We start from the raw sequence: 27,098 nt of genomic DNA, 5'->3' as shown, positions 1-27,098 counted from the left end.
GATAGAAATTGTATATTTATTTCAGGTTTATCAAAATGAGCACTGTATCTGAAAGAGAGCAAATACGTTGTATTTAGAAAGGCCTACAATGCACACATTTCCATTCCATGTCCAGGAGTTATAGTATAATATGCCATTTAGCAGACGCTTTTATCCAAAGCGACTTACAGTCATGTGTGCATACATTTTTAAGTATGGGTGGTCCCGGGGATCGAACCCACTACCCTGGCGTTACAAGAGCCATGCTCTACCAATTGAGCTACAGAGGACCATATTCGATAGTTGAATTCAAATCCTTCCAGAAACTCTGAAATAATAATATTTTGTTCATATAATTGTTGATAACCAAAACGGCACCAGAACTTGTTCTTGTTCTTGTACTTTCTCTCTTTTACACATTTGGCACTTACAACATTTTCATATAGAAATTTATATTTTTTTCATGCAGAATTTCATGAATTGAGTCATTTTTGTAATGTACATTTACTTTTTAAAATGTGTTTTATAAAAATGGCTGTTCAAACATGTGTACCATTCTTAGATGTTACACATCGTTTTGGGCAAACATTTTAATACATTGTTGTTGTTTTTATTGTCAGATTCTGCGATTCAGATTACTGAAATACCTAGACTTTGTCCTAAAACTCTTAGTCTGGTAGGCTATCCCTTATTGTGAATTTAAGTTTCATAAACATAACATCCGCGTTTAATTTGTTTTTTAAATCTACTTTTAGATTCTTCTTCATCCAAACTTGATGCTTGATATCTACCCAAACACTGTTGGATAATCAAACAACTTTGATCTTAATCGAATCTTTTCTACAACAGGACTAGCTTTTTGAAAAACATGTAGACTATTCGATTGTGAATTGTATGGTTTACTATTCACACTATGTATTTCACTGCATTGATTAGGGGTGCATCCTAGAGATTCAATCCCAAGCAACCACCAGATGACACAAGAGAGCAACACCTTTCATGTAAATTCCACATTCTGAAATTAAATAGATACCCAGGCCTACCTATTGCTGTCAAGGTCTAAAAAAAAGAAACTACACATCGAAAGAAACAAACACAGTCAAGACACACAACTGAACAATATTGAAGTATCTAATAATGACAAAGGCTTTTTTGGGGGGAGAAAAATAATAGAAAATATATTGCTGCCTATTTCCAATCGGCTACACACTACACGACTGTACTAGGCTGTCTATCAATGTAATTAAATTAACACTAGATGGTGCTACGCTGTTACCTATATCAACATGACTGCACTGAGTTCCTAGGGAGCAACACTCACTGTTCCATGTTGGCGCTATTTGTACAGGCATCCAATCAGCCACGAGAGTAGCAGCAGGTGAGGCTGCGCCAACACCGGGAGAGGCAGAGGCATTATGGCTGGACACATCGCAGCTGGTAGCTGCAAACAGCTTAGACAATATACATTAGACTAGTATCGATACAAACTACCCTCTCCATCTTTCCTCAGGAACTGATAGCATATCCATCAGTAGCTATATTCTCGGCAATGGTGAACAATAGGTAAGCTAAACCGCTGCAAATGTGTTCCCCACTTCTTTCTATGGCCTAATGTTCTGCAACTAATTAACCATGAACGTTATGCAAGTATGCCTTGGACCAGGCAACGCAGAGACTGGAGAGGGGGTCATATGAGCCAAAGCTAGATTCTGTTACAATAATGAAAAATATTAGATTTATTTCATATTCTTCCGGGTACTTATAGGCTTTATAATCCATGCCATTAGCTAGCATCCAAACAGTTTGTTACCATGTGGACATTCTTACCTAAATTCTATTTAAATTCATTAGGCTATACTTTCTAAAAGGCTATATCCCGAAGATGGAGATGGAGAGGCAATAGGCAAAACAGCTGCGAAACCAAAGACAGTGCAGGATGAAGATAGGCTAAAATTGCTTCTCCAATAGAAATCCCTGATCACACTTGTAGGCGATGTCATGGCGACCTTAGCTCGCTAAGCTCATGCGTAGAAAGACGTTTAACGGTCGTCTCGCGCCGACATGCGCATGTGCAGACCGTCAATCGACGGCACTGCTTCGATATAAGGTTGTTTTTTACGAAAAATGAAAACCTGTCAGTTTGTCACTTTCACGAGGTTGGAATAATGACATATTCATTTACTTAAGACATTGGTTCGAATCTAGGTTGTACCTTTAGATTTCGAGAAAATTAACAAATAAGGAATAATTTTGTACATCTTTCATTGACTTCGCAAACCCCAAACCCAGGCCTTGTCTGTTTCGCAAGCGTTCCCGGAAGTCTCGCGATGTTGTGCCTCTGGGTTTAGAAACTCTATGGCGAAACTCTTCAGTCTCCAGTCGCTGAGTTGAGATATTAACCCTTGCCAGACCGCTACCTCCATTGCTTGATTGAGGCCTTCCGACACCGGGCACTAGATGGCGTTCATCCTTATTGAATTGTACAATATATATTTTTAATAATGCATGGTCAATTTCCCTAGGTTACCCTTGGGGGAGTAAGTCTAATGACAGTCTAATGACACTGCTGGTCCTGCTCACACTGCCCTACCCTATGCTTTGACTTCTTTCTCCCCTCTCTCTCCAGATAAGATCCTGCGACTTGTGACTGCAGGCCGCCCAACAACCTGCCCGCTTGACCCCATCCCCTCCTCCCTTCTCCAGACCATCTCCGGTGACCTTCTCCCCTACCTCACCTCGCTGATCAACTCATCCTTGACCGCTGGCCATGTCCCTTCCGTCTTCAAGAGAGCGAGAGTTACTCCCCTTCTCAAAAAACCAACACTCGACCCCACTGATGTCAACAACTACAGACCAGTATCCCTTCTTTCTTTTCTTTCCAAAACTATTGAGCGTGCCGTCTTTAGCCAACTCTCTTGCTATCTCTCTCAGAATGACCTTCTTGATCCAAACCAATCAGGTTTCAGGACTGGTCATTCAACTGAGACTGCTCTTCTCTGTGTCACAGAGACTCTCCGCACTGCTAAAGCTAACTCTCTCTCCTCTGCTCTTGTCCTTCTAGACCTGTCTGCTGCCTTTGATACTGTGAACCATCAGATCCTCCTCTCCACCCTCTCCGAAATGGGCATCTCCGGCGCGGCTCACTCCTGGATTGCGTCCTACCTGACCGGTCGCTCCTACCAAGTGGCGTGGCGGGAAGCTGTCTCCGCACCACGTGCTCTCACCACTGGTGTCCCCCAGGGATCGGTTTTGGGCCCTCTCCTTTTCTCCCTATACACCAAGTCACTTGGCTCTGTCATATCCTCACATGGCCTTTCCTATCATTGCTACGCTGACGATACACAACTAATCTTCTCCTTTCCCCCTTCTGATAACCAGGTGGCGAATCGCATCTCTGCATGTCTGGCAGACATATCAGTATGGATGACGGATCACCACCTCAAGCTGAACCCTGGCAAGACGGAGCTGCTCTTCCTCCCGGGGAAGGACTGCCCGTTCCATGATCTCGCCATCACGGTAGACAACTCCGCTGTGTCCTCCTCCCAGAGTGCGAAGAGCCTAGGCGTGACCCTGGACAACACCCTGTCGTTCTCCGCCAACATCAAGGCGGTGACCCGCTCCTGCAGGTTCATGCTCTACAACATTCGGAGAGTGCGACCCTGCCTTACACAGGAAGCGGCGCAGGTCCTGGTCCAGGCACTTGTCATCTCCCGTCTGGACTACTGCAACTCGCTGTTGGCTGGGCTCCCTGCCTGTGCCATTAAACCCCTACAACTCATCCAGAATGCCGCAGCCCGTCTGGTGTTCAACCTTCCCAAGTTCTCTCACGTCACCCCCCTCCTCCGCACACTCCACTGGCTTCCAATTGAAGCTCGCATCCGCTACAAGACCATGGTGCTTGCCTTTGGAGCAGTGAGGGGAACGGCACCCCTGTACCTTCAGGCTCTGATCAGTCCCTACACCCAAACGAGGACATTGCGTTCATCCACCTCTGGCCTGCTGGCTCCCCTTCCTCTGCGGAAGCACAGCTCCCGCTCAGCCCAGTCAAAACTGTTCGCTGCTCTGGCACCCCAATGGTGGAACAAGCTCCCTCACGACGCCAGGACAGCGGAGTCACTCACCACCTTCCGGAGACATTTGAAACCCCACCTCTTTAAGGAATACCTGGGATAGGCTAAAGTATTCCTTCTAACCCCCCCCCCCCCCCCCCCCCCCCCCCCCCAAATTGTAAAGTGGTTATCCCACTGGCTATAGGGTGAACGCACCAATTTGTGAGTCGCTCTGGCTAAGAGCGTCTGCTAAATGACGTTAATGTGCCCTTGAGCAAGGCACTTAACCCTAATTGCTCCTGTAAGTCGCTCTGGTTAAGAGCGTCTGCTAAATGACTAAAATGTAAATGTAAATGTAAAATGTAATTTATTATATGCTATAGTTGATATGAATGGGAAACGGTGGAATCTGTATATTTCATACAGTTCATACATTTACTTTCAGTTATCTTGGGCATTCAACAACTGGTTATGAAAGTGCACCCTCTTCAATGACATCCCAAGTGCAGGAGGCTAATGTGTAGTCTAGATGCAAGACATTCTCGATGCATTCTGGGCCTATTTAATAAACATCCCTGCTCTTCTTCACAGATATTCAGGGGAGTGACCTCGCAGGGGACAACCTCAAATAAGTGCGTCACGGTCACCATGCCTCAGATTATTCTGAAATAAGAAACTGTTAAAATCATTATGAATGCGATACGTTTTTATATGGGGAGTGTAACTCAATCCAGTCCAATCCAATAAAAGCTGCTTTGTGTGAGTGTGTTTGAGAGTAGTGTGTGTGTGTGTGTGTGTGTGTGTGTGTGTGTGTGTTTCGGTTTCAGCTGTATGACAGGAGTTTTTTTTTTTTCAAGGCCACCATTGTTTTTAGTTCCACTAATGAGAATCCGATAGTATGCTACACTGAACAAAAATATAAATGCAACATGCAACAATTTCAAAGGTTTTACTGAATTACAGTTCATATAAGGAAAACATTTAATTGAAATAAATTCATTAAGCCATAATCTATGGATTTCACATGACTGGGAATACAGATATGCATCTGTTGGTCACAGATACCTTAAAAAAAAAAAGGGTAGGGCCGTGGATCAGAAAACCAGTCAGTATCTGGTGTGACCACCATTTGCCTCATGCAGCGCAACACATCTCCTTCATAGAGTTGATCAGGCTGTTGATTGTGGCCTGTTGAATGTTGTCCCACTCCTCTTCAATGGCTGTGTGAAGTTGCTGGATATTGGTGGGAACTGGAACACGCTGTCAGTCAGGTCAAGACCCTGGTGAGGATGACGAGCATGCAGATGAGATGGTTTCTGACAGTTTGTGCAGAAATTATTTGGTTGTGCAAACCCACAGTTTCATCAGCTGTCCGGGTGGCTGGTCTCAGACGATCCCGCTGATGAAGAAGCCGGATGTGGAGGTCCTGGGCTGGTGGTCTGCACGTGGTCTGCGGTTGTGAGGCCAGTTGGACGTACTGCCAAATTCTCAAAAAACGACATTGGTAGAGAAATGGTAGAGAAATTAACATTAACTTCTCTGGAAACAGCTCTGGTGGACATTCCTCAGTCAGCATGCCAATTGCACACTCCCTCAAAACTTGAGCTATCAGAGGCATTGTGTTGTGTGACAAAACTGCACATTATAGAGTGGCCTTTTATTGGCCTCAGTACAAGGTGCACCTGTGTAATGATCATGCTGTTTAATCAGCTTCTTGATATGCCACACCTGTCAGGTGGAGGAACTATCTTGACAAAAGAGAAATGCTCACTAACAGGGATGTAAATTATTATTATTATTATTATGTAAAGAAATTTGTGCCAAAAAAATTTGATAAATAAGCTTTTTGTGCCTATGGAAAATTTCTGGGATCTTTTATTTCAGCTCATGAGGACATGGGACCAACACTTTACATGTTGCGTTTATATTTTTGTTCAGTATGTTTGAGACTTAGTTATTCTACCATATGGTTTAAATAGATTAATTGTCCAATATTTAATTTCCCTTTCATTTGTTTCAACATAACGTTTTTAATATCCATAATCTGATTTATTGGGCACAATTGTGTATTTCAAAACTTGACGGACTAAAGATTTAAAACCTAAGATATAACCTCATTGAGCTCAGCAGTTTAGCCAAGCGGTAGCCTCAGAGAACGACCAATAGTTTACACATGCACCAAAATAAAAGGTCCACAATCTTCATTTGATTCCAATTGCGAATTTCTTACCTTTATTTAAAATCGAATCATTCGTTCCCCGTTTCACTATCTCGACCTGCTAATGCATTGGAAGAGATCAACATGAGCCAGAGGAACCCTCGGCGTCCTCTGTTAACCCCCTAACGTTAATCCTTGCCCCTCTTCCATCAATGCCCGGGCCCCTCCCAGCCACTCACTTTGAATGGAAAAAATGTCCTGATTATCACCATACATTATAAGGACCACAATATCACTCGGAAAGGATCTCAGATTATCGGAAAGGGTTACAAGATTAGGCAATACAATCGACATTTGCGCAAAACTATATGGATGTAGAGCCCATTTTACGCATGGTTTTCTCACAAAACTGTTAAAAAAAGAGACATTCGATCTAAATATAATGTTACAATCTGATTATGATATATTTATACTTTACATTGTAGTTTAAACAGTTAAATTGTAGTTTTCTACATTACTTAGAGTTGTTAATGTTGGTAGCAGCCTAATGATTTTTTGAGCAATGTGAACCTTGTTGGCACTCAAAAGCTAGACTGCAAAAAAAGTGCTCAATGGTAGAAAATGGAATGAAACCCAATGAACTCGATAAAATTAAATGAGAGAGAGAGAGAGAGAGAGAGAGAGGCTCTCGGGTGGCCTCGGCATTTCTGGTTGAAAAGCGTTAAGAACTGAGAAGTACCAAGCACATTACCAATTATGCATGGCTACTTTCACCTCATAACTGTGACTATACATGGGCTGATTATGTTTTACCCTCTGTCCTCACCGTTTATATCATGCACACAACACATAAGGCTATAGTCTGAGTTTTCTGTTTCCAAATCCTCCTCAATCTTCCCAATAGGCGCTGACTCAGTTGGATGCATTTATCCCCCAAATGATACCTGAGAAAATAACTGCTTCGGTAACATCTGATACGGCTGCTGCCTGGTCATTCTGGCCTAATGTTCCACGCTGCGTTTGTGCTGAGCTCCTATTCCTCTCATATTCTGCATCTTCACAAACACAACTTGAAGGCGGGTTGAAGTGTGAGGTGGGGGCTGAGGTGGGGGCTGGGGTCCATCAGGGAATTCCTGCAGCAGTGTGGGCGTGTTTACATGGTATTGGGAGTATTTCTCCCCCACTCCCCTTCATGAAGAATTCCCCTAACCTTCGCCCTGGCTAACCTCTGTGTTTTGAACCCTCTGTCATGTTATTTATGACATGGTCTAATTATCGGGGTAATCGTTTTTATTTCGACAATTCTATTATAATATTTTATTAAAACCAGGTGTTATTACGTACGAATAGTCTTTATGCAGCCTGTTAAATGTGTACCATGCAAGGAACACATACGCCTATCTGTGAGATATTTCTGCTTACCTTAACCCTTACCTTAACCATTTTACATTTCAACTTCAATTGGGTAGGGACGTCCTAAGGATCCCGTATTGCACCGACCGAACATAATAGTAGCCAGAAAGCATGTAAATTGACAGAGTCACGTGAACAGAGCAAGCGAAAACCATAGAAGAATATCCTGAAAATCTATGGGGGGACGTACGGTGGATCATGCACGCTAAAGTATTGTTGCTTGAATTAGAATATTCGGCTGATGCAGAAGAATAAACAATATCAAGACCAGCAGGGCTTAAATCACCGAAGGTTGGAGCGGAAACTTGGCAGGGAAACATGGCCGAAGGTTATTCTATATTCTATGTATATCTGCTTAGATTGTCTCTCTGCCGTCCCTCTTTCCTGGGAAAGGAGAGGGGACTGACTGTAGCCTCCGAGATGTTGTTGGGTATCTCTGTCCAATATGTTGTGTTATGTAGCATACACCGCCACGGCGTTTGCTATTTCTATATACTTGAGTTTTTTTGTGCGCTTTTTGCAGAGGTTCATGGGTGACAATGGACACCTGTCCTTTGCGTCAAATACAAAGTTATTTCACCCTTGTTGTTAGAAAATTAAAAGTGATGCTGGTGCAGGTGAAAGTTCATAGCTGATATATAAACACTTCAATATCGAAGTTGAAGTAGCCTATGATTTATCAGATGCCTGGCCGCTCTGGAAAATAAATACTTTGCATATGAACTGTGGACATGACAGAATACATTTTAGAAGTGGAATAATTTGCCCAAATAAGTTTTACTGAAACGAATGGGAAATGATTTAATTGATGTTTTAACATTGTATTTTCAACTTGCTTTCAGGAGGGGTGGGCAAAGGTGGCGAAAGAGGAGAGGAGCCCGGATCCTTGCAGGGTGGGCAGCAACAGTCCATGCACGGCGCTGGCCACTGCAAGTGGTTCAATGTGCGGATGGGCTTCGGGTTTATATCCATGACTAGTCGTGGGGGAACTCCCGTAGATCCTGCTATGGATGTATTTGTTCACCAAGTAAGTTAAGTTGAACCATCTATGGATACAAATAATCAGCCAATAGATAGTCAAGCTGAAACCTCATGTCTACACGAGCTGGATACAAATTGTCCCACTCCTATACAGGGTGACCACACAGTGCAGGCTATTGGATAGTTTGTATCTCTATCACATGTCTCTGAGACACATGCACATTGTTGAGGGGCAGTGGTAACATTGTAACACCTAAGTTGTAGCATCAGGAGTATCATAGATTCTGAGTCCTCATGAATGAGCTGTCATTTAGGATGTCTGTAGGCCTACAGGAAATATTTAACATTTGGAAAATTGTTATAGTAATATAGTTTTGCATTGTAAAAATGGTTGATTGATAGATGTTAATCGTCATGTTTTATAGACCCAGAAGACAGGAGGAAGGGCCTCTCTATAAGAGGGGGTTTTCTGTAGCCAAAGAAAAGATGGGTGGTGCATGCATGGTGGTGGTCAGGTTAACCATGTGCTTAGAGGCCAACTTCACAACCAGGTTTTGGACATTATTTAACTCCTGTGTGGGCTTTAGACTGTGTATGTTATAGCACTGGCTTCCTTCACCATCCTGTGCCATTTTGCGAGATTCTATTGACACTTTACAGCCCAATCAGAGCCAGAATTCCATCCAATACACAAACAAATTGCCACATTTTAGGTGTGCTTGATTTAGCTTGCCCAATCCCTGTCCCGTGCAGATCAGTTGGATCTTGCCAGGGTTGTGGGTTAGATTCCCACGGGACCAGTACGAAAATGTATGCACTTACTACTGTAAGTTGCTCTGGATAAGAGTGTCTGCTAAATGACTAAAATGTAAATGTAGTAGGATTTGCTTGGGCAGCATAGGCTTGGGGAGTGGTGTGGTGGGGGACATAGTGTATGATGCGATGAGAGACTGGCTGGAGTGGATCCTTGGTTATGACCGCCCATCAGTCCATCTCATCTCACTGTGTGTTTGGCAGGCTCCTCCTTCCTTCCAGGGCTAATACCAGTCTTTGTTTCTTCCTCTTCCTGGTTGGTTTTTTTCCCTCAAAATAAAATAAAAAATTGCTACCTACTTGTGTTCACATGACTTCCTCCTTACAGTGAGTCATCTGTTGATAGAGGGACTGAAACTAGAGTAGACTGATTTCTATGGCCAGCTGATGAAATGCATATGACGACAGTGCAGCTAACTGCTAACCGACACTGTTGGAGCAATACAGTTGCAGGATGTTATCTGTCTGTGTGCTTTTGACCACTGCTTCTGTTTGATGTTGAATCACTGTCTCCATGGGCTTTCGAGACTCTGCAATTACAATTAATTTTAACTGGGTACATGAGACTGATTTCTGGGAATGTTTCACAAATTTACGTGGATTTATATACTGTAGGTTCCCTTGCATAGCTTGAATGTGACTAACAAATTAGTAACATGATGCCTCTGTAGAGAGGACTGTGGAGAGACCACATATGGATTTGTAGAATGTCCTGAAGTACTGCTTCAAGTGGGGGAATTGCTCTCTTTAAACTGGGAATTTGTTGTAATCTGTTGACGATGAAACATTTGAAGCTCAACAAATGCCTGTGGTATATTCAGGAGTTAAACTAGCTGAGGCCTGACCCAGCCTGAACTCTAGGGTTTTGTCATTTTTTCAACATGTCTGTCCTCTCCAACCCTCTCATTCATATCACGTTTCTCTCAATCAAGCCATCCAGTGGCAAAAGCTTCCTCCACTATTGGAAGAGCTAGTAAATAGACACTGTGCTGAAAAAATTAAATTAAAGTACTGTATATACCCCGCACCCCTTCCTCGTTCTCATGTCCCTCCTTTCTCCTTGATCTCTTTTTCTGTCTTTCCCTTCTCTTCTATGCCCTTTTTAATTCCCACATTCTCCAGGCCGACTTACACCCTCCCCCAATCGAAAACAAGCAAAATGGCTGCTGTGCTGGGTTGGTCTGTGGTAGCCCAGAGTTTAGGTGGCTCCAGCAGGGCTAACAGAGAGCTGGGCTGAGGGCTGAGGGCTGATGGCTCAGATATGTCAGGAGGAGGACAAGGTGTCTGGAGCAGAGAATCCCATTCCCTTTGGGAGCCTGAACCTATATGCTTTGACTTCTGTTGAAACTCAAATCAGTGACTGCGAGTGACTAGTAGAAATATGGGCTAGATGAGTTTTGTTGGCCTCTGTAAAGATGAACTAGGGTTAAGTTTAGTTGCATGTTGTTTCATCAGGATTCATGAGTTATACCGCAATAATTTATGTTACTGTAAACATAACTTTCACAGAAGTCAAATAATGTTTGTTTTAATCAGTGGTATCCCCTTTGTGTATTAGAAAAAGTTATTATGTATTGTGAACTGGGGATAAATTGGCTTAATTAATGCTGTTGTTGAGGTAACAGTAGCTGTAAATGTATGAATTAATTTTGTAAACATTTATTTTGGGCAAGATCAATGAAAATGTAATTAGATGTAAAATAGTAAAATAGTAAAAGTTGTTTTAAAAAAGTTGTTTAAGAAAAGGAATAAATCTCTAATTGAGAGATTATTAGGATATTATTTGAATATATTCAAAACCTAAATTATCTGTGTAATAGTATTACCATTAATATACTGTTTATATACTATATATGCCTACTATTTACATTTTTATAATAAAATAATTGTGAAATAGTATTTGCTATTTGGTAATTGTGTTTTTCTTTGATGGATGACATTTATTTTTTTAAACTCATGAACCTCAAACAAGCAATGATTATTATTTGACACATGAATAGATCATACATACAATTATGTTTCTAACAAATAAGGAAAGGGAACCAACTGTTTTAAAATTTCACAAACAGTAAGATATGATTTTGTTTTTTATACATATTTTATACCTGTAAAAAGTATGATTTTGTATTTTATAATGGGATAAGAGTGATGATAATAGTATGAATTATAATATATTTGTTATTGCAAGTTTATATTCAACAAATGCATTTTTTACACCAAAATCCTTTGTTTCACTTGCCATTAAATAATTGTAGAAACATTTTGTGATCTATATTAACTGAATGCCTAAGATTCCAATGACTGAGTTCACAGATCATCATGTAAGACTAAAACGGACCTTTTCTTACTGGTACTGACTTTGCTGATAGCTGCTTTATTGAGGAAAGTTCTACATTTTACTCATTTAACAGACGCTCTTATCCAGAGCGACTTACAGTTAGTGAGTGCATTCATTTAATTGTTTTCATACTGGCCCCCCGTGGGAATCGAACCCACAACCCTGGCGTTGCAAGCACCATGCTCTACCAACTGAGCTACACAGGGCTACATTTTACTTACTACGAATGTGAGATGTGGTTTTCGTACCTAGCTACATTAAGATGAATGCATTAAGTGTAAGTTGCTCTGGATAAGAGCGTCTGCTAAAAGACTAAAATGTAAATGTTACACAAACATTTCCTCGTTTTCTACTTCTTATTAACAATATCCTGCTCAAAGGACAGCTATTCCCTGTCCTGTGGCTCTGTGGGTCTGTGTAAAGATCTAAAATTCCCTCAAAGAAGTGAAGAGATTGTGGGTCTATTCTGGAAAGTGTGGTGTTCTGCTGTAGTGTGCTAAAGTCAATCTGAATCCTTTGGTATAGTAAGTGAACCAATGTGCTCAGTCCACAGCGACAGACCCAGGGAATGGCAGGGAGCAAGTGACTGTAGGGATCAGCCATTAGGACGGCTATGTCAGTCTTTACCATACAAGTAATCTTCAAGCACATATTTGGATACATGGTAGCAAGTTATCAAATGTGATGTAGATGGATGAATATGAGATTGATTGAGACCTAGATGGAGAGGTGGGTTGATTTAGTTTTGCTGCATGTGACTAGACCATGAGATCCCTGTGTAACCTGTGTCCTCTTCTCCCTATCCGGCCCCTGGCCTATCCTCCTTCTCCTATCCCAGAGCAAACTGCACATGGAGGGCTTCCGCAGCCTGCGGGAGGGAGAGCCACTAGAGTTCACTTTCCAGAGGTCCCCCAGGGGCCTGGAGTCTGTACGGGTCACGGGCCCCGGGGGAGGCCCCTGCTCGGGCAGTGAGAGGAGGCAGAAACCCAAGCCCCCGGCCCCAACGCAGAAATGGAAGCCAAAGGGAGACCGGTGAGTGTACCATAGAAATAGAATTACTAGAACAGACTTTCCTTTCAATTCAATGTTCTGTTATGGGTGAAAATGGAGTGATTAAGACCTGCTACAGCAGGGAAGGAATTGAGACTGAGACTGGCAACAGAACAGATAATGATGTTGATGGGAATGGGGTAGTACTGCAGTGATCATTAGTGGTGTATTTGTGTGTGTGTGTGTGTCTGTGGGTTTGTGTGTGCATACTTGCATGTGTGTGTGCATTGATGTAATCTATTTAGCAGGAGCTGCATGTTTGTATTTACCTGTGTATGATTCAGAGGTTCTGTGTGGATTATACCTGCTGCATTATATACACTATGTAATAGGTAAACATTTGTAGGGGTTCTGTTGCATGGTGTTCCTCTAGAGGTCAAATGTACTGTATGATGAGTTTAGTATTAGTAATGAATGTGATTGTGCTGGACCTTTCCTGTGTGGGGCTGCATTTCCACCCAAACTGTTATTCTATAGGGCTCCAGTTGCCATGGTTTTACGGCAATATTGTATGACGTCGGTCTAGTCAGTCTAAGTGCTACTATTTCTGTGATGGTTGGTTTTGAGGCTCTACTGCTGGCTGCTATTTGCTTTGAATACAGATTTGTCCTTCACTCCACTGACATGGATTGGTGATAGGAACAGCTGTTTTAACAGCTGTTTCCCAACCAGATGCAATGTTGTAATGTATAGCAAATATCACTTTAGACTGAAGAGGAATTCTCAGAAACAGGCATTCTAGTTTATACAGGATTGCTTTTTACTGATCATGTTAGGTGATGTTATATTGCATCATGTTGTGTTATGGTGGATACTAATTGTATGTACTGAGTTAGGCCTATGCTACATCAATTATGAAATTTATATAACAATGTATACTCGTAATAAAGAGTAAACAACCTCTTTTTTGTGTAGACATTTCATCCTAATTTCCCTCCCCATTGTTATAATGTCAGAGGGATCTTTCTTCAAAGGCAGGAATAGAAATATGTTGAGGTCAGTGTGTGTTGACCTCTAACTCCTGACCTTTCTGGGTCAGTAAAAAAGCTGCTGGTTAGATCCAAGTAGGCAGGTTAAACACATTTATAAACACTACATTCCCTTTAGTAACATCACCACCATTTATATTTTTTATTTAATGGATTGATGTATTACAGTGTTACACAGTTAAACTCTTGGCTCCCTGATCTTATAAACATTGACAATATTTGAACATTTTGGAATGTACAAATAAATTGTGCCAACATGTTTCTCTTCACTTGAGTTATTGGTTGACTTGAAAGTCAAACCTCAGCTGATTTGTTGTTCTGTGCAAGTATTAGAAATTATGCAAACATAAAAGTTGTGGGAACTATGTAACCATGTATCTAAACAGTGCCTGCCTATGTGATTGCTATGTTATAAAAACATAGATTCTGCAACACTTGTGAAACCTTGACTACTAGCTTGGCAGTTTGTCTTGTGAAAACTGGTTATTCGCTCTTACCAGCTAGAATGGGAGTCTATGTGGTGGGGGTTGGGGAGTGGAGGAGGGGGTTTGGTAGGTAGCCTCCCAAGTAAGCGAACTAGCGTGGATGAAACCTAAATTCCAATGCCCTTCCCCCTCTCCTTCCCTCCTCTCTCCTGTCCTCTCCCCCCTCGCATGTTCTAATTGAAGATGCCACCGAGAGGGACCCCCTGCAAACCTCCAGCTCAGTCATGCGAAACACTTTGTTTCCATCTGAAAGAGTTAAAACTGCAATATGTAACTTTTTGGGTGACCGACCTGAATAATAATATGCCATTTAGCAGACGCTTTTATCCAAAGCGACTTACAGTCATGTGTGCATAAATGTTTACGTATGGGTGGTCCCGGGAATCGAACCCACTACCCTGGCGTTACAAGCGCCATGCTCAACCAATTGAGCTACAGAGGACCACCTTATACCTTATAACATCTGACTGCAAGTTAATAATGTCATAATGATCCTATCTAATTATGATGTGATATCTAATGATCAGGTCTATTGCTAATGAATTGGTATGATTTACTTTTATATTAACCAGTTAATTGAATAGCTTCCTTTTTGAGCCAGTAAAACAGACCATGTGACAGGCCTTTGTTCCCTGTGTGGAGTCCTGCTTTGTTTTGCCCTGTCATCAATGTTTCGCATTGTCATTGTTTCCGCCCTTGAGCAGCTTCTTGGTTATTTATTGCAGGTCTTAGGCCTGAGTTGTTGACATACTGCATTTCTATAGACATTTGGCAGTAAGCTATACATATCAGCACGTGGGCAACTTTGTTATTAAAGCGCATTTTATCAGGGAAAATAATAAGCTATTTATCTATTTGTTTGATTTGTCTTCTCTTGATGAGAACACATATGAGAAGTCTTGTATTTGCATTTGTCGCTTTAGCTGTTTTCTGTTAAAGGTTCAGTATTGGTGTATTTTATGTGTATTCTATGGTGTATTCTATAGTGTATTCTATAGTGTATATTATGTGTATTCTATGGTGTATTCTATAGTGTATTTTATGTGTATTCTATGGTGTATTCTATGTGAGATGCTGCCATCTAAAGGATACATTTGGACCAACAGATTTTGGGAAAATATAATTCAACCAATCTAGTAAGCATGTTATAACTGGATTTGTACCATAATGCATTACATTCTAGAGAAAATGTAATGATATCCCATATAAGTTCTAGGTATTATTATTTTATTTCAGAATAAATACACACTTTAAGCCCTGAAGTTGAAAGAAACTGCTTGTTTGTGAATTGGAATGTGACAAGAATCTCCTCTCTCTGTGTCTCAGATGCTATAACTGTGGAGGACTAGACCACCATGCCAAAGAGTGTGGCCTGCCGCCCCAGCCAAAGAAGTGCCACTACTGCCAAAGCGCGACGCACATGGTGGCCCACTGTCCTCACCGCCCCCCCGGCCCCTTATCTCCCGGCCGGGCCGCAGCCACTCAGGGAAGACACACTACTGTGGACCAGTATCCCTCTACCTCCTCCACCACCTCCTACAACCCCAGTCCCAGGCATGGAAACAGGCACTCCCAGCCCTCTCAGGACAATTCCTCCCCCCTCAGCAAGTCCTCCAGCTCTCCGGAAGACCCGGCACAGAACCAGAGGAGTTCTGGAGGGCACCACAGGTGGAAACAATCCTGATCCATCATGGACGGATGCCACCTCTTAGTATTACCTCTGGTCCAATAAAACCACCTTCCTTCAGTCTGATCAGTCTCCTCCTCACGCAGACACATCCTTAGCTACCTCCTGAGCAACCTCAAGCAGATCCACATTTCTAACCAAATGGACAGTCAAGTATCTATTTGACTTCCCCAATCCCTCCCCGACTCCCCGACTCTCCCTCTACCAAACTGTGTACATTTTAGCTACCTCCTGGGCCAACGCAATCCATCTCCACATAGATAGACCTATAATCTTAGCTACCTCCTGGGCCAACTCAATCCATCTCCACATAGATAGATCTATAATCTTAGCTACCTCCTGGGCCAACTCAATCCATCTCCCCTACCAAACTGTACCATGATAGCACCATTGGATCCAAGGGTAAAGCTTCAGCCTCATCTACCTCAGACTGGTAGCACAAGGATGGTCAGTCACTCTTGTGTTTCCATCGCTGAGTCAGATCAAAGTCATGGACATCCGCTCTATTATCTGTTGCAATAAGAAGACAACTGGGAATGGGACTGACACACAAACAACCAAAGCAATCTTGTTCTTTCTTTTTTGATCATTTTCCTCATCTGAACTTTATTGTCCCAAAGCTCAGTCTACTCAAATTCACCATTCACCTGGATTCACCATTCACGTGATCCAACGGGAAGTATTTCTCAGATCTTTCTCTATTTTGGAGAACTACACAGGGCGATTATGAGCCTTTGTTTTCTCTGTGCATTTTTCATCGGTCGCCAAAGACACCCAAACAAACTTATTAGGCTCGGTTTACCGGACACAGATTAAGTCTAGTCTTAGACTAAAACGCCCTTTCAATGGAGAATCGTGATAAGTCATTGAACGTGCTTTTTAGTCCAGGACTAGACTAGATCTGTGTCTGGGAAACTGTTTCTGACTAAACCAATGCTAATATGATAATTTGTCTGTTCAAGGCAATGAAGAAGTAGCATAAAGTGCCTTCTCATATGGCCTCATTCATCCTCATCAATAAGAATACTGAATGTAAATATTAAGATGTATGTTGAATGCATTTATAAGGAGACATGGTTTATGTTTCTTTTAACTTTACTCACACAATATCAAGACCATACTCACTCTCCCACAGGGTACGGCTACACTGACTGACTGTTAAAAGGTATCATCGGAGCAGTCACTTCTTAATGTGTGTTGACAAATCAAACTCAATCTAATCAAATGACCTTAGTAGGAAGTGTAAGATGACAAATAATCAATGAGGTGAAATGTTTGCCTTCCACCCTTTGATTACTGTGTGACTGAAGGGCATAATACTGCATGAAACAAAGCACTGGGGCCTCCCAAGTGGCGCAGCGGTCTAACCAACGCTTTGAACAAACCGACTGTGTCATTGCGTTTTGGTACACCAGAAGTACATTCCTTTCCAATGGAACGCTGTGTTTGCCTTGCAGCATTGCGTTGCAGAGGCAGCTGCAGTGCGTTCTGTGTGGTGCATACGTTGGATTTATCGAACATATGCGTCAAACTGTATGCGTAAACGGGTTGACAGAAATGGTAGCAGAAGGTGAATGTTGAACTTTTGTTGCACACATATCTAGATGATGCTGCATACTATTTTGCGCAATGACACAGTCGGTGTGTTCAAAGCGTAAGGCACTGCATCGCAGGGTTCGATTCCGGGCTGTATCACAACCGGCCTAGGTCGGGAGAGGGCGGTGCACAACTGGTCCAGGTTAGGGGAGGGTTTGGCCGGAGGGGGCTTTACTTGGCTCATCGCGCTGTAGTGAATCCTTGTGGCGGGTCGGGCGCCTGCAGGCTGACCTCAGTCGTCAGTTCAGTGGTGTTTCCTCCGACACATTGGTGTGGCTGGCTTCCGGGTTAAGATGGCGGGTGTTAAGAAGCACGGTTTGGCGGGTCATGTTTCGGAGGACGCATGACTCGACCTTCGCCACCCGTTGGGGAGTTGCAGCGATGAGACAAGATCGAAATTGGGGAGAAAAGGGGGGTAAAAATACAAAAAAGAAACAAAGCACTGATATTTTGTATAATGCAGTTATGAATTGAACATCAAGGCTCTACTATGTTTACTGAAAGTTAATACGTGTTATTATCATAGATTGTATATATAATCAAACATTAGCACAAACCAAACTAGATTCCTGGAGGCCTCAAATTTAATATTTTCTCTCAGGAGATAGAATGTTCTCAGGGAACTTACCAAAAAGTTTACCTTTCATTTTGAGGGGAATCATCATCATAGAACTTAATTTGTTTTTGTTTTAAGCAAACCATGTGATATCGAGTTAGTGTTCAACTCTATAGACTTATGTACTGATATTAGTAACTACCTCTGAGTTCTAGGTATACATACTGTTATTATTTCCATGTTACATTGTAAAAGCACCTGGCCACACCTGTCTGAACCTGTGCATTATTGTAAGTTCATACCACCATCTAGTGGTCAGTTCGGGTAATTTATATTCTGTTTACTTTATGGTTTCTGTTTTTGTCTTAGCATTCCTTGGTCACATCACTTAGACAAAGGACAATACTGTGAAGTAATACCTCAAACATTACAATCCTACACACAGGCCTTTTACATTGAGTGTACAAAACATTAAGAACACCTTCCTAATATTGAGTTGCAATATGGTTTCTGTAAAACTCATCTCACAAACAATTTATGATTTAGTCTTTTTTTTGTTTACATGAAAACTTAAACATCTCAGTGATGTGTGTGTTTTATCCTCTCTGTTATGTGCGGTCCTCCGAGATTGATGTAGCTACTGATATTGTTTTAACCTTGTATGGATCATATCATCTAATCGTGTGTATTAATGATCAATTCATAACAGATAAGCAACAGAGAATCGCTAACTCATGGTTATGTAACAGGGTAGGGGTCCATTCCATTTCAATTCAGTCAATTCAGGTTGGAAACTAAAATTCCAATTCCATTTTTCATCATTGTAAAGCAATGAGGAAAAATGGAATAGAATTTTCAGTTGACATCCTGAATTGACTGAATGGAAATGGAATGGACCCCAACTATTCTGCAACATTTCTGTAATAGTTGAGACAGCCCTGTGGATTCAGACTGAACCAAAGCACTTATTGTGGAGATATATGCTCCAAAGACAACCCAGAAAGCACTGTTGAGTTGCCCACTATTGTGATGTGAGGGACTTTGTCACGTTTTTGTAAAAAAAATAAAAGCTTGTGTATGTATGTATTTTCAGTGCTGTGGTTGTATTGTACAATCAAGTGTTCCTCCAAAGCAGAAGATTGTCTTAACGTCTCAAAAGAGCACTGATATCTGTTGTATTGTTTTCCTGTTGGCCTGTCATTCCTTCATTGTATTCAAAAAAAAATGTGTTACATCAATCATGGTTTGTCTGAGATATTCAAAAGGTTTATTTGACTGAAATAATAAAGCCTGTTGCTAACCTCTTCTTTTGGTCTGGTTGATCTTTCAGACATGTGATGGTTTAAACCACGTGTCAAACTCATTCCACGGAGGGACGAGTTTCTGTTTGGCTCCTCGTACTTGATTGATGAATTAAGGTCACTAATTAGTAAACAACTCCCCTCATTTGGTTGTCTAGGTCTTAATTGAAAGGAAAAACCAAAAACACGCAGACACTAGGCCCTCCATGGAATGAGTTTGAACATTGACCTCGTTTAAACAGTGACAGTAGTTCAGACTGAGAAAAGACACCGGTAGTACTCATAATAGCTCCTAGATGGCGATAGAGGACAAAAAGCAGAGCTTTCCATCAATTCTGCTGATTTCTTTTTCAAGTGTTCCCTCTGAGTAATTAATATAAGCTTACTATCATGGCATAAAAAAAGTGATACCAAGCTTGTGTACTTATAGCCGTGAAAAAAACAGCACAACAGCCTCAAATGGTTAGCATTGACCAGGAGGTTTAACTTGTTAAATTTCCACATTCATCAAAACAACAGTGCAGAAGCTCAATGCATAAATAAGAGAATTCATCACACAATATGTCACACAATGAGTAAAAGGTTTAAAATAAACCTTCCTTAGAGTTTGTGCTTACACTAAAATGTTTTGGTTGTGACACATGGAATACTTTTTGAACACACTGAGTATAAGCGCTAATGAATGAACATCAAAGGCATTGTACAACATCCAATCAAACAGGATTTAAAAAGTACAACAGTTACAAACTCACAAACACTACAAGACAAAGTGAGATGCCAAAATGTACAGTTCTGTTTTCCAGATACATTTAAATACAGTGGGGAGAACAAGTATTTGATACACTGCCGATTTTGCAGGTTTTCCTACTTACAAAGCATGTAGAGGTCTCTCATTTTTATCATAGGTACACTTCAACTGTGAGAGATGGAATCTAAAACAAAAATCCAGAAAATCACATTGTATGATTTTTAAGTAATACATTTGCATTTTATTGCATGACATAAGTATTTGATCACCTACCAACCAGTAAGAATTCCGGCTCTCACAGACCTGTTAGTTTTTCTTTAAGAAGCCCTCCTGTTCTCCACTCATTACCTGTATTAACTGCACCTGTTTGAACTCGTTACCTGTATAAAAGACACCTGTCCACAAACTCAATCAAACAGACTCCAACCTCTCCACAATGGCCAAGACCAGAGAGCTGTGTAAGGACATCAGGGATAAAATTGTAGACCTGCACAAGGCTGGGATGGGCTACAGGACAATAAGCAAGCAGCTTGGTGAGAAGTTCAAGATGACGGTCAATCACCCTCGGTCTGGGGCTCCATGCAAGATCTCACCTCGTGGGGCATCAATGATCATGAGGAAGGTGATGGATCAGCCCAGAACTACACGGCAGGACCTGGTCAATGACCTGAAGAGAGCTGGGACCACAGTCTCAAAGAAAACCATTAGTAACACACTACGCCGTCATGGATTAAAATCCTGCAGCGCACGCAAGGTCCCCCTGCTCAAGCCAGCGCATGTCCAGGCCCGTCTGAAGTTTGCCAATGACCATCTGGATGATCCAGAGGAGGAATGGGAGAAGGTCATGTGGTCTGATGAGACAAAAATAGAGCTTTTTGGTCTAAACTCCACTCGCCGTGTTTGGAGGAAGAAGAAGGATGAGTACAACCCCAAGAACACCATCCCAACCATGAAGCGTGGAGGTGGAAACATCATTCTTTGGGGATGCTTTTCTGCAAAGGGGACAGGACGACTGCACCGTATTGAGGGGAGGATGGATGGGGCCATGTATCGCGAGATCTTGGCCAACAACCTCCTTCCCTCAGTAAGAGCATTGAAGATGGGTCGTGGCTGGGTCTTCTAGCATGACAACGACCCGAAACACACAGCCAGGGCAACTAAGGAGTGGCTCCGTAAGAAGCATCTCAAGGTCCTGGAGTGGCCTAGCCAGTCTCCAGACCTGAACCCAATAGAAAATCTTTGGAGGGAGCTGAAAGTCCGTATTGCCCAGCGACAGCCCCGAAACCTGAAGGATCTGGAGAAGGTCTGTATGGAGGTGTGGGCCAAAATCCCTGCTGCAGTGTGTGCAAACCTGGTCAAGACCTACAGGAAACGTATGATCTCTGTAATTGCAAACAAAGGTTTCTGTACCAAATATTAAGTTCTGCTTTTCTGATGTATCAAATACTTATGTCATGCAATAAAATGCAAATTCATTACTTACAAATCATACAAAGTGATTTTCTGGATTTTTGTTTTAGATTCCGTCTCTCACAGTTAAAGTGTACCTATGACAAAAATTACAGACCTCTACATGCTTTGTAAATAGAAAAACCTGCAAAATCGGCAGTGTATCAAATACTTGTTCTCCCCACTGTAGATATTTTGATAATGTAGAAGCCTTTTTCAAGCTATTGTTTAAGTTATTCTACTATAACTAACCAGGTTCTGTATCAGGTTACAGATAGGTGGGTGGTCAGCACTGTTGTTGTAGGTTAATGTCACATCTCGTTACACCTCCTCTATGGCTGTTGAGTGGGTGTGGCGTTTCTTAACAGGAGAGTCTGGCTCAGACTCTATAAAGACGTCGTCTTCCATCGTTTCTTCAATGGGCTTCATCATTTTGGATGTCTTGGAGGCAGGAGATTTTTCTGGAAAGAAGGACACATCAGTTAGCGTGGGAATAGAGGTGTGTGTGTGTGTTTTCAATGTAACTGTGTGTGTTTCCAAGGTAACCATCTTCATATGGTCACAGACAAACACACTATAAAGGTGACACAAACGAGGTTGTCATAGGTCACAAATTCCACAAGCCTTCATTCTGACTCATATGGCAATCCAAACAAAACAGAATCACAACCACACATTTGACAGAATACACACATAGGCTCACACATAGGCCCTAATTTCACATACTGTATGTTTGTGTTGGAGACAGAGGGAAGACAGTGTGAAGTTAAATCAGCATGGTAAGAAAAAAAAAAGCATTCTGAATACTTTTCCTGACATATCAGTCAACTTTGCAATTCAACCCCTACATTTGATATGGAAATTGCAACATGATAATGTAAAAGCTATTGGGATTAAAGAGTATCTTGTACGTCTAAATACATGTTCCAATAGGAGCTGTACAGCAGCACTACTACTATAGGATGGATGATATGAATGAATGCTGTCTTACTCTTAAACAGTGAACTTTTAAGATGTTAAAACAACAAACCAGGTTACCGGGGATCACTCGTTTTAGAACAGGCAACATAGTGCAGAGCTGTAGGGTTAAATATTGAGGGTTGGGTTTGGGGGAATTAACTAGCCTGAGTCCCAGATCTGTTTGAACTGTCCAGCACAAACAGATCTTGGACTCAGGCATTAGGAAGGTGAATTTCAGGGTGGGAGGGGGAGAAAAGAGATAGTCTTACACCCCCTTCAGGGCAAGGTGTGATCTGAGAGAGTGGGTTGATTCACAGCTAGAGGTGGAGGTGGAGGAGGAGGGGGGGACAGGAGAAACAATGTTAAAGAACAACTCTAACTAGAACACAACCCCTAGAAAACAATGTTGTCAGATAGGAGCTAAACCCCTAATAAACCAGGATTTAGTGTCTGTTAACATCACACACCAGAGAGGATATGAGGGGTAAATGACGAAGATGGACTCAACTGAAAATACCCAGAATGCCTCATGATTTCAGTAAATTTAGTGACTGTATAACAGCTACTGTTGACCTGGCAAAGATCCATTGTGGATCGAAACTTTGTCACTATTAAAAGGTAGCATTAGGAGAATGATTGTGTCAGTCTTTTTCAGACTCAATAGCTAATCAGGTTGTTTAACACTGACAGATGGGCCAATAGTATCACAGCTTGATGGGAGGTGGTGAGACTTACGATGTGAGGAGCCACTGGAGCCTCCACGGTGGATCTGGTTCAGGATGTCGTCGGTGTCACTGGTGCTGCCCATGCTGTTCCTCATCTGCATCATAGAGAGCTGGGAGCAGAGGCTGGGCTGACGCTCCATCTTCTTTGCTGCCTGTTCATGTAAACATCATTATTGTTATTGTCATCATTGTTATCATCGGTGTCACCACCACCATCATCATCATCATTTCTTACATAATCATCGTTATTTGAATCTAAGGAGACAATTTGTAACTTAGGAAGGATAATGACCAAATCACAATTAGTGTACAAAACATTAGGAACACCTGTTCTTTCCATGACAGACTGAACAGGTGAATCCTATGATCCCTTACTGATGTCACCTGTTAAATCCACTTCAATTTTACATTTTAGTCATTTAGCAGACGCTCTTATCCAGAGCAATTAGGGTTAAGTGCCTTGCTCAAGGCAACATCGACAGACTTTCCACCTAGTCGGCTCAGGGATTAGAACCAGCGACCTTTCAGCTACTGGCACAACGCTCTTAACCACTAAGCTACCTGCCGCCCCAATCAATCAGTGTAGATGAAGGAGATACAGGTTAAAGAAGGATGTTTAAGACCTGAGACAGTTGAGACATGGATTGTGTTTGTGTGCCAGTCAGAGGGTGAATGGACAAGACAAAATATTTTAAGTGCCTTTGAACAGGGTATGGTGCCAGGTGCACCGGTTTGAGTGTGTTAAGAACCGTAACGCTGCTGGGTTTTTCACACTCAACAGTTTCCCGTGTGTATCAAGAATGGTCCACCACCCAAAGGACATCCAGCCAACTTGACACAACTGTGTGAAGCATTGGAGTCAACATGGGCCAGCATCCCTGTGGAACGCTTTCGACACCTTGTAGAGTCCATGCCCCAATGAATTGAGGCTGTTATGAGGGAAAAAGGGGGTGCAACTCAACATTAGGAAGGTGTTTCTAGACAATAGAAACTACAGTGTCTCAGTTTCTGAACAGTGACTAAACCCACCTTGTCACTGAGAGTGGGGTCATTGAGCGAGTACAGCTTGTTGGTGATGTCTTTGCCAATGAGGTACCTGAACACCTCGTTAAGGAAGGAGTCAGACTCCAGGAAGTAGGTGAGTCTCTCTCTGGACCAACACAGGAACTTACAGTTCTCCTCCGCCATGATGGTCACCTGTAAATTAATCAACAAGTCACAGGCTGTCATGGTAACAAACCTGCCCTATCATTATCTAATCATGCCAACGTCACTTGTGTTGTTTGGTCTACCCAGTATGGATACTACTATGAACTGGAATACGGGTAAGTGGTAAATTGGGTTATATATCAAAAATAAATAAATAAATGGTACATTCAATAATCTGAGCTTCTTGTTACCTGGAATTTTTCTCCTCTGTGCATCTGGGTTGATCTGAACTCAGGGGAGTCGATGAAGGCGTTCGTGTAGATGTTATGGAGGAAATGACCTCGATATGACACCTTCATTCTGTCGCACACAAACTTATAGTCAACACGGATGACCATGGATGGATCAAATGCACACAGATGCACACAGATACTGCTAAACCTTATTGATCAAACATCATTCAGGGAAAACCAGGGGTGGAATGACATCGTAAATAGGTGACAGGGAGATGTCTCAGAGTGATACCTACTTTCCTTTAAGGAGGATACTGAGGCGCTCATCCACGGAGGTCTTGTCCTCGGCTGCGTACACCTGTCCCTTCTTCAGGCTCTGGATGGTGCAGAATTGACCCGTCAGTCTCTGGAACAGGGCCTCGCGCACGTGGAGGGGCTCAAACATCCGCTTGTACACTGACTTCAGATCCCTGTCAATCTTAATCTGACAGAAGACAGTACGGTTACAGCTCATTGTCTATACGCTGATAAAGTGGCATATAAAGTGTTATGATGGATGATTGACGTGACTTGAGCTAGGCTCCTGATTCAGGGTGGATCGCCACAGGGCGTGTTATCAAGAACCAGGCATTAAGTATATTTTAGGGTCTTTAATCAAATGTCACCACAGCAGCCAACATAAAGTGAGGGCCACCTAATTCTACTCATCCTTGATATTGAATTGATAGCACACAATTCACTCATGTATGTCATTCCCATGGGAGTGAAGAGGACTGCAGTATACATAACTTCCTTTCTCGTTATGAGGACAGGTGGTCCCATTCTGTCAGTTATGTGAAGGCCCGCTACACATTGAAAGTCCCCTGGTGGCAGCAGTGCATTTGAAAGACCTGCATCTCATTTAGGTAGAGAGAGACAGAGTGGCCCCAACACCAGGGGCATGTGACTGGCTGTCTCCCCGCTGAGAGACACAATGGAAAACGAATCTCCAAAAGTCCTCATCAAAATAACTGTTCCAGGTAACTTGTACCTACTCTAAGCTGTATGTGTGTACTGTATATAAATGGACCACAATCAGCATCTAACTGGAATGTGTTGAGTTGGGGCAGAACTCACAGGTCTGCGTTTGTAGATCAGGTAGAAGAAGTGCATGAAGTTGACCAGCAGGAAGACCACGTTCCACACCATGACATCCAGGTTACACCGGTACAGCGTAGCCCAGGTGATGAACAGACAGCTTCCTGTCAGGGACAGGAACAGGAAGTAATAAAGCGCACTTGAGTTGTTATTGGTTGAGTTATATCCTCATATTGCCCTATAGCCGTAAATTCTTCAACTAGCTTGAGAAAACTCCAGTAGGCAGCTGTGCTTCCACCAACATGGTGGTCATGATATGATATCATTCCACTCTACTCAGGGCCTTTCCCACTGTGCTACCACCAACATAGTGGTCATGATATGGTTGTATTCCATACTTTTCAATTTCATTACCAGCTGTACTACCGCAGCAACTCCCCCTTCTCCACGAAGTGTGCACTCGTTCACTCACTATAGTGCTTCTATCATATTTCTAACAGCAATTCAATGCATATCAATCCTTGAGGGGGAGTGAATGAGTGAATACTTTGGAGAGTGAGGAAGAGATACTGTGAAAGTAGAGCTGGTAATGAAACTGAAAAGTGTGTAATGCAATCTATCATGACCACCGAATTGGACTGTAATCTGGGCCAGCAGAGGGCAGTATGGACCCACCTGTCATCAGCATGAAGCGCAGCAGGATCATGTGCAGGGTCAGGGTGGTGGGGATGACCAGGCCCAGGAGGAGAGACAGGTTCCCCAGGTGGAAGAGCAGGTGGTGGGCCTCCTCCCACTCCTCACAGGAGGTCCCGTTGGGCTCCATGGTGGTCATCACCAGACCTCCACCTCCAGCCTCGGGTTCAGACCCAGGGACTGCCGACCGCAGTGGGGCCAGGGTGATGTAGAACAGGCTACTGGTCATCTCTGGAGAAGCAGACATCCTGATCCTGCCCAGGGGTCACCTAGAGAGAGGTGAGGAGGGTATTGTGGTTGTTTATGTATTGCTTATGAATGGGGTAAGTACAGATTATGAATGTATTATTATGTTGGTACCTTTCAAGTTAAGTATTACAGGATTGGTGGTAGAAACAGGGGATTTTTGCAGTTTAAAGTTCAATTCACGTTGCTGCTGTTCTCATAGTGTACATCAGTTTGTCACTATCACAATCTCAATATCCTCAGGTTTCAATAGATTTTCATAACAGATTACTGTATTTCCAAATGTTTTCTTTTTGTAGTAATGCATTAGAATAACTTTTGAGATGCTTGTAGGCCTACTGACACTGTCAACATAATATTTGATTCATCAAAAAATGTGCAACTGATTTAATACTGTAAGTAGCCTGGGAATTCATCACACCG

The 27,098-nt window shown here is 42.3% G+C and overlaps 2 protein-coding genes across 2 annotated transcripts; one reads left to right on the top strand and one right to left on the bottom strand.

The window, feature by feature from the left end:
• Nucleotides 1-1,394: 1,394 nt before the first annotated feature.
• Nucleotides 1,395-15,939, top strand: LOC311139375 (protein lin-28 homolog A-like; the record flags this gene model as incomplete). Its single annotated transcript, XM_084174244.1, has 4 exons — nucleotides 1,395-1,416; nucleotides 8,442-8,626; nucleotides 12,570-12,763; nucleotides 15,582-15,939. 4 exons carry the CDS (start codon nucleotides 1,395-1,397, stop codon nucleotides 15,937-15,939), a joined length of 759 nt encoding a protein of 252 aa, XP_084030370.1.
• A 5,974-nt stretch (nucleotides 15,940-21,913) lies between these two features.
• LOC311139091 (popeye domain-containing protein 1-like) lies at nucleotides 21,914-26,676 on the bottom strand (the record flags this gene model as incomplete). Its single annotated transcript, XM_084173974.1, has 7 exons — nucleotides 21,914-22,053; nucleotides 23,288-23,429; nucleotides 24,307-24,474; nucleotides 24,678-24,786; nucleotides 24,956-25,143; nucleotides 25,776-25,900; nucleotides 26,412-26,676. 7 exons carry the CDS (start codon nucleotides 26,674-26,676, stop codon nucleotides 21,914-21,916), a joined length of 1,137 nt encoding a protein of 378 aa, XP_084030100.1.
• Between the last annotated feature and the right edge of the window lie 422 nt (nucleotides 26,677-27,098).

This window comes from Coregonus lavaretus (genome assembly GCF_964263955.1).
Source record: "Coregonus lavaretus genome assembly, chromosome: 13".
Classification (NCBI taxonomy): domain Eukaryota; kingdom Metazoa; phylum Chordata; class Actinopteri; order Salmoniformes; family Salmonidae; genus Coregonus; species Coregonus lavaretus.
Note: the sequence above shows the minus strand (reverse complement) of the source record. Positions and strands in the feature narration are given on the sequence as shown.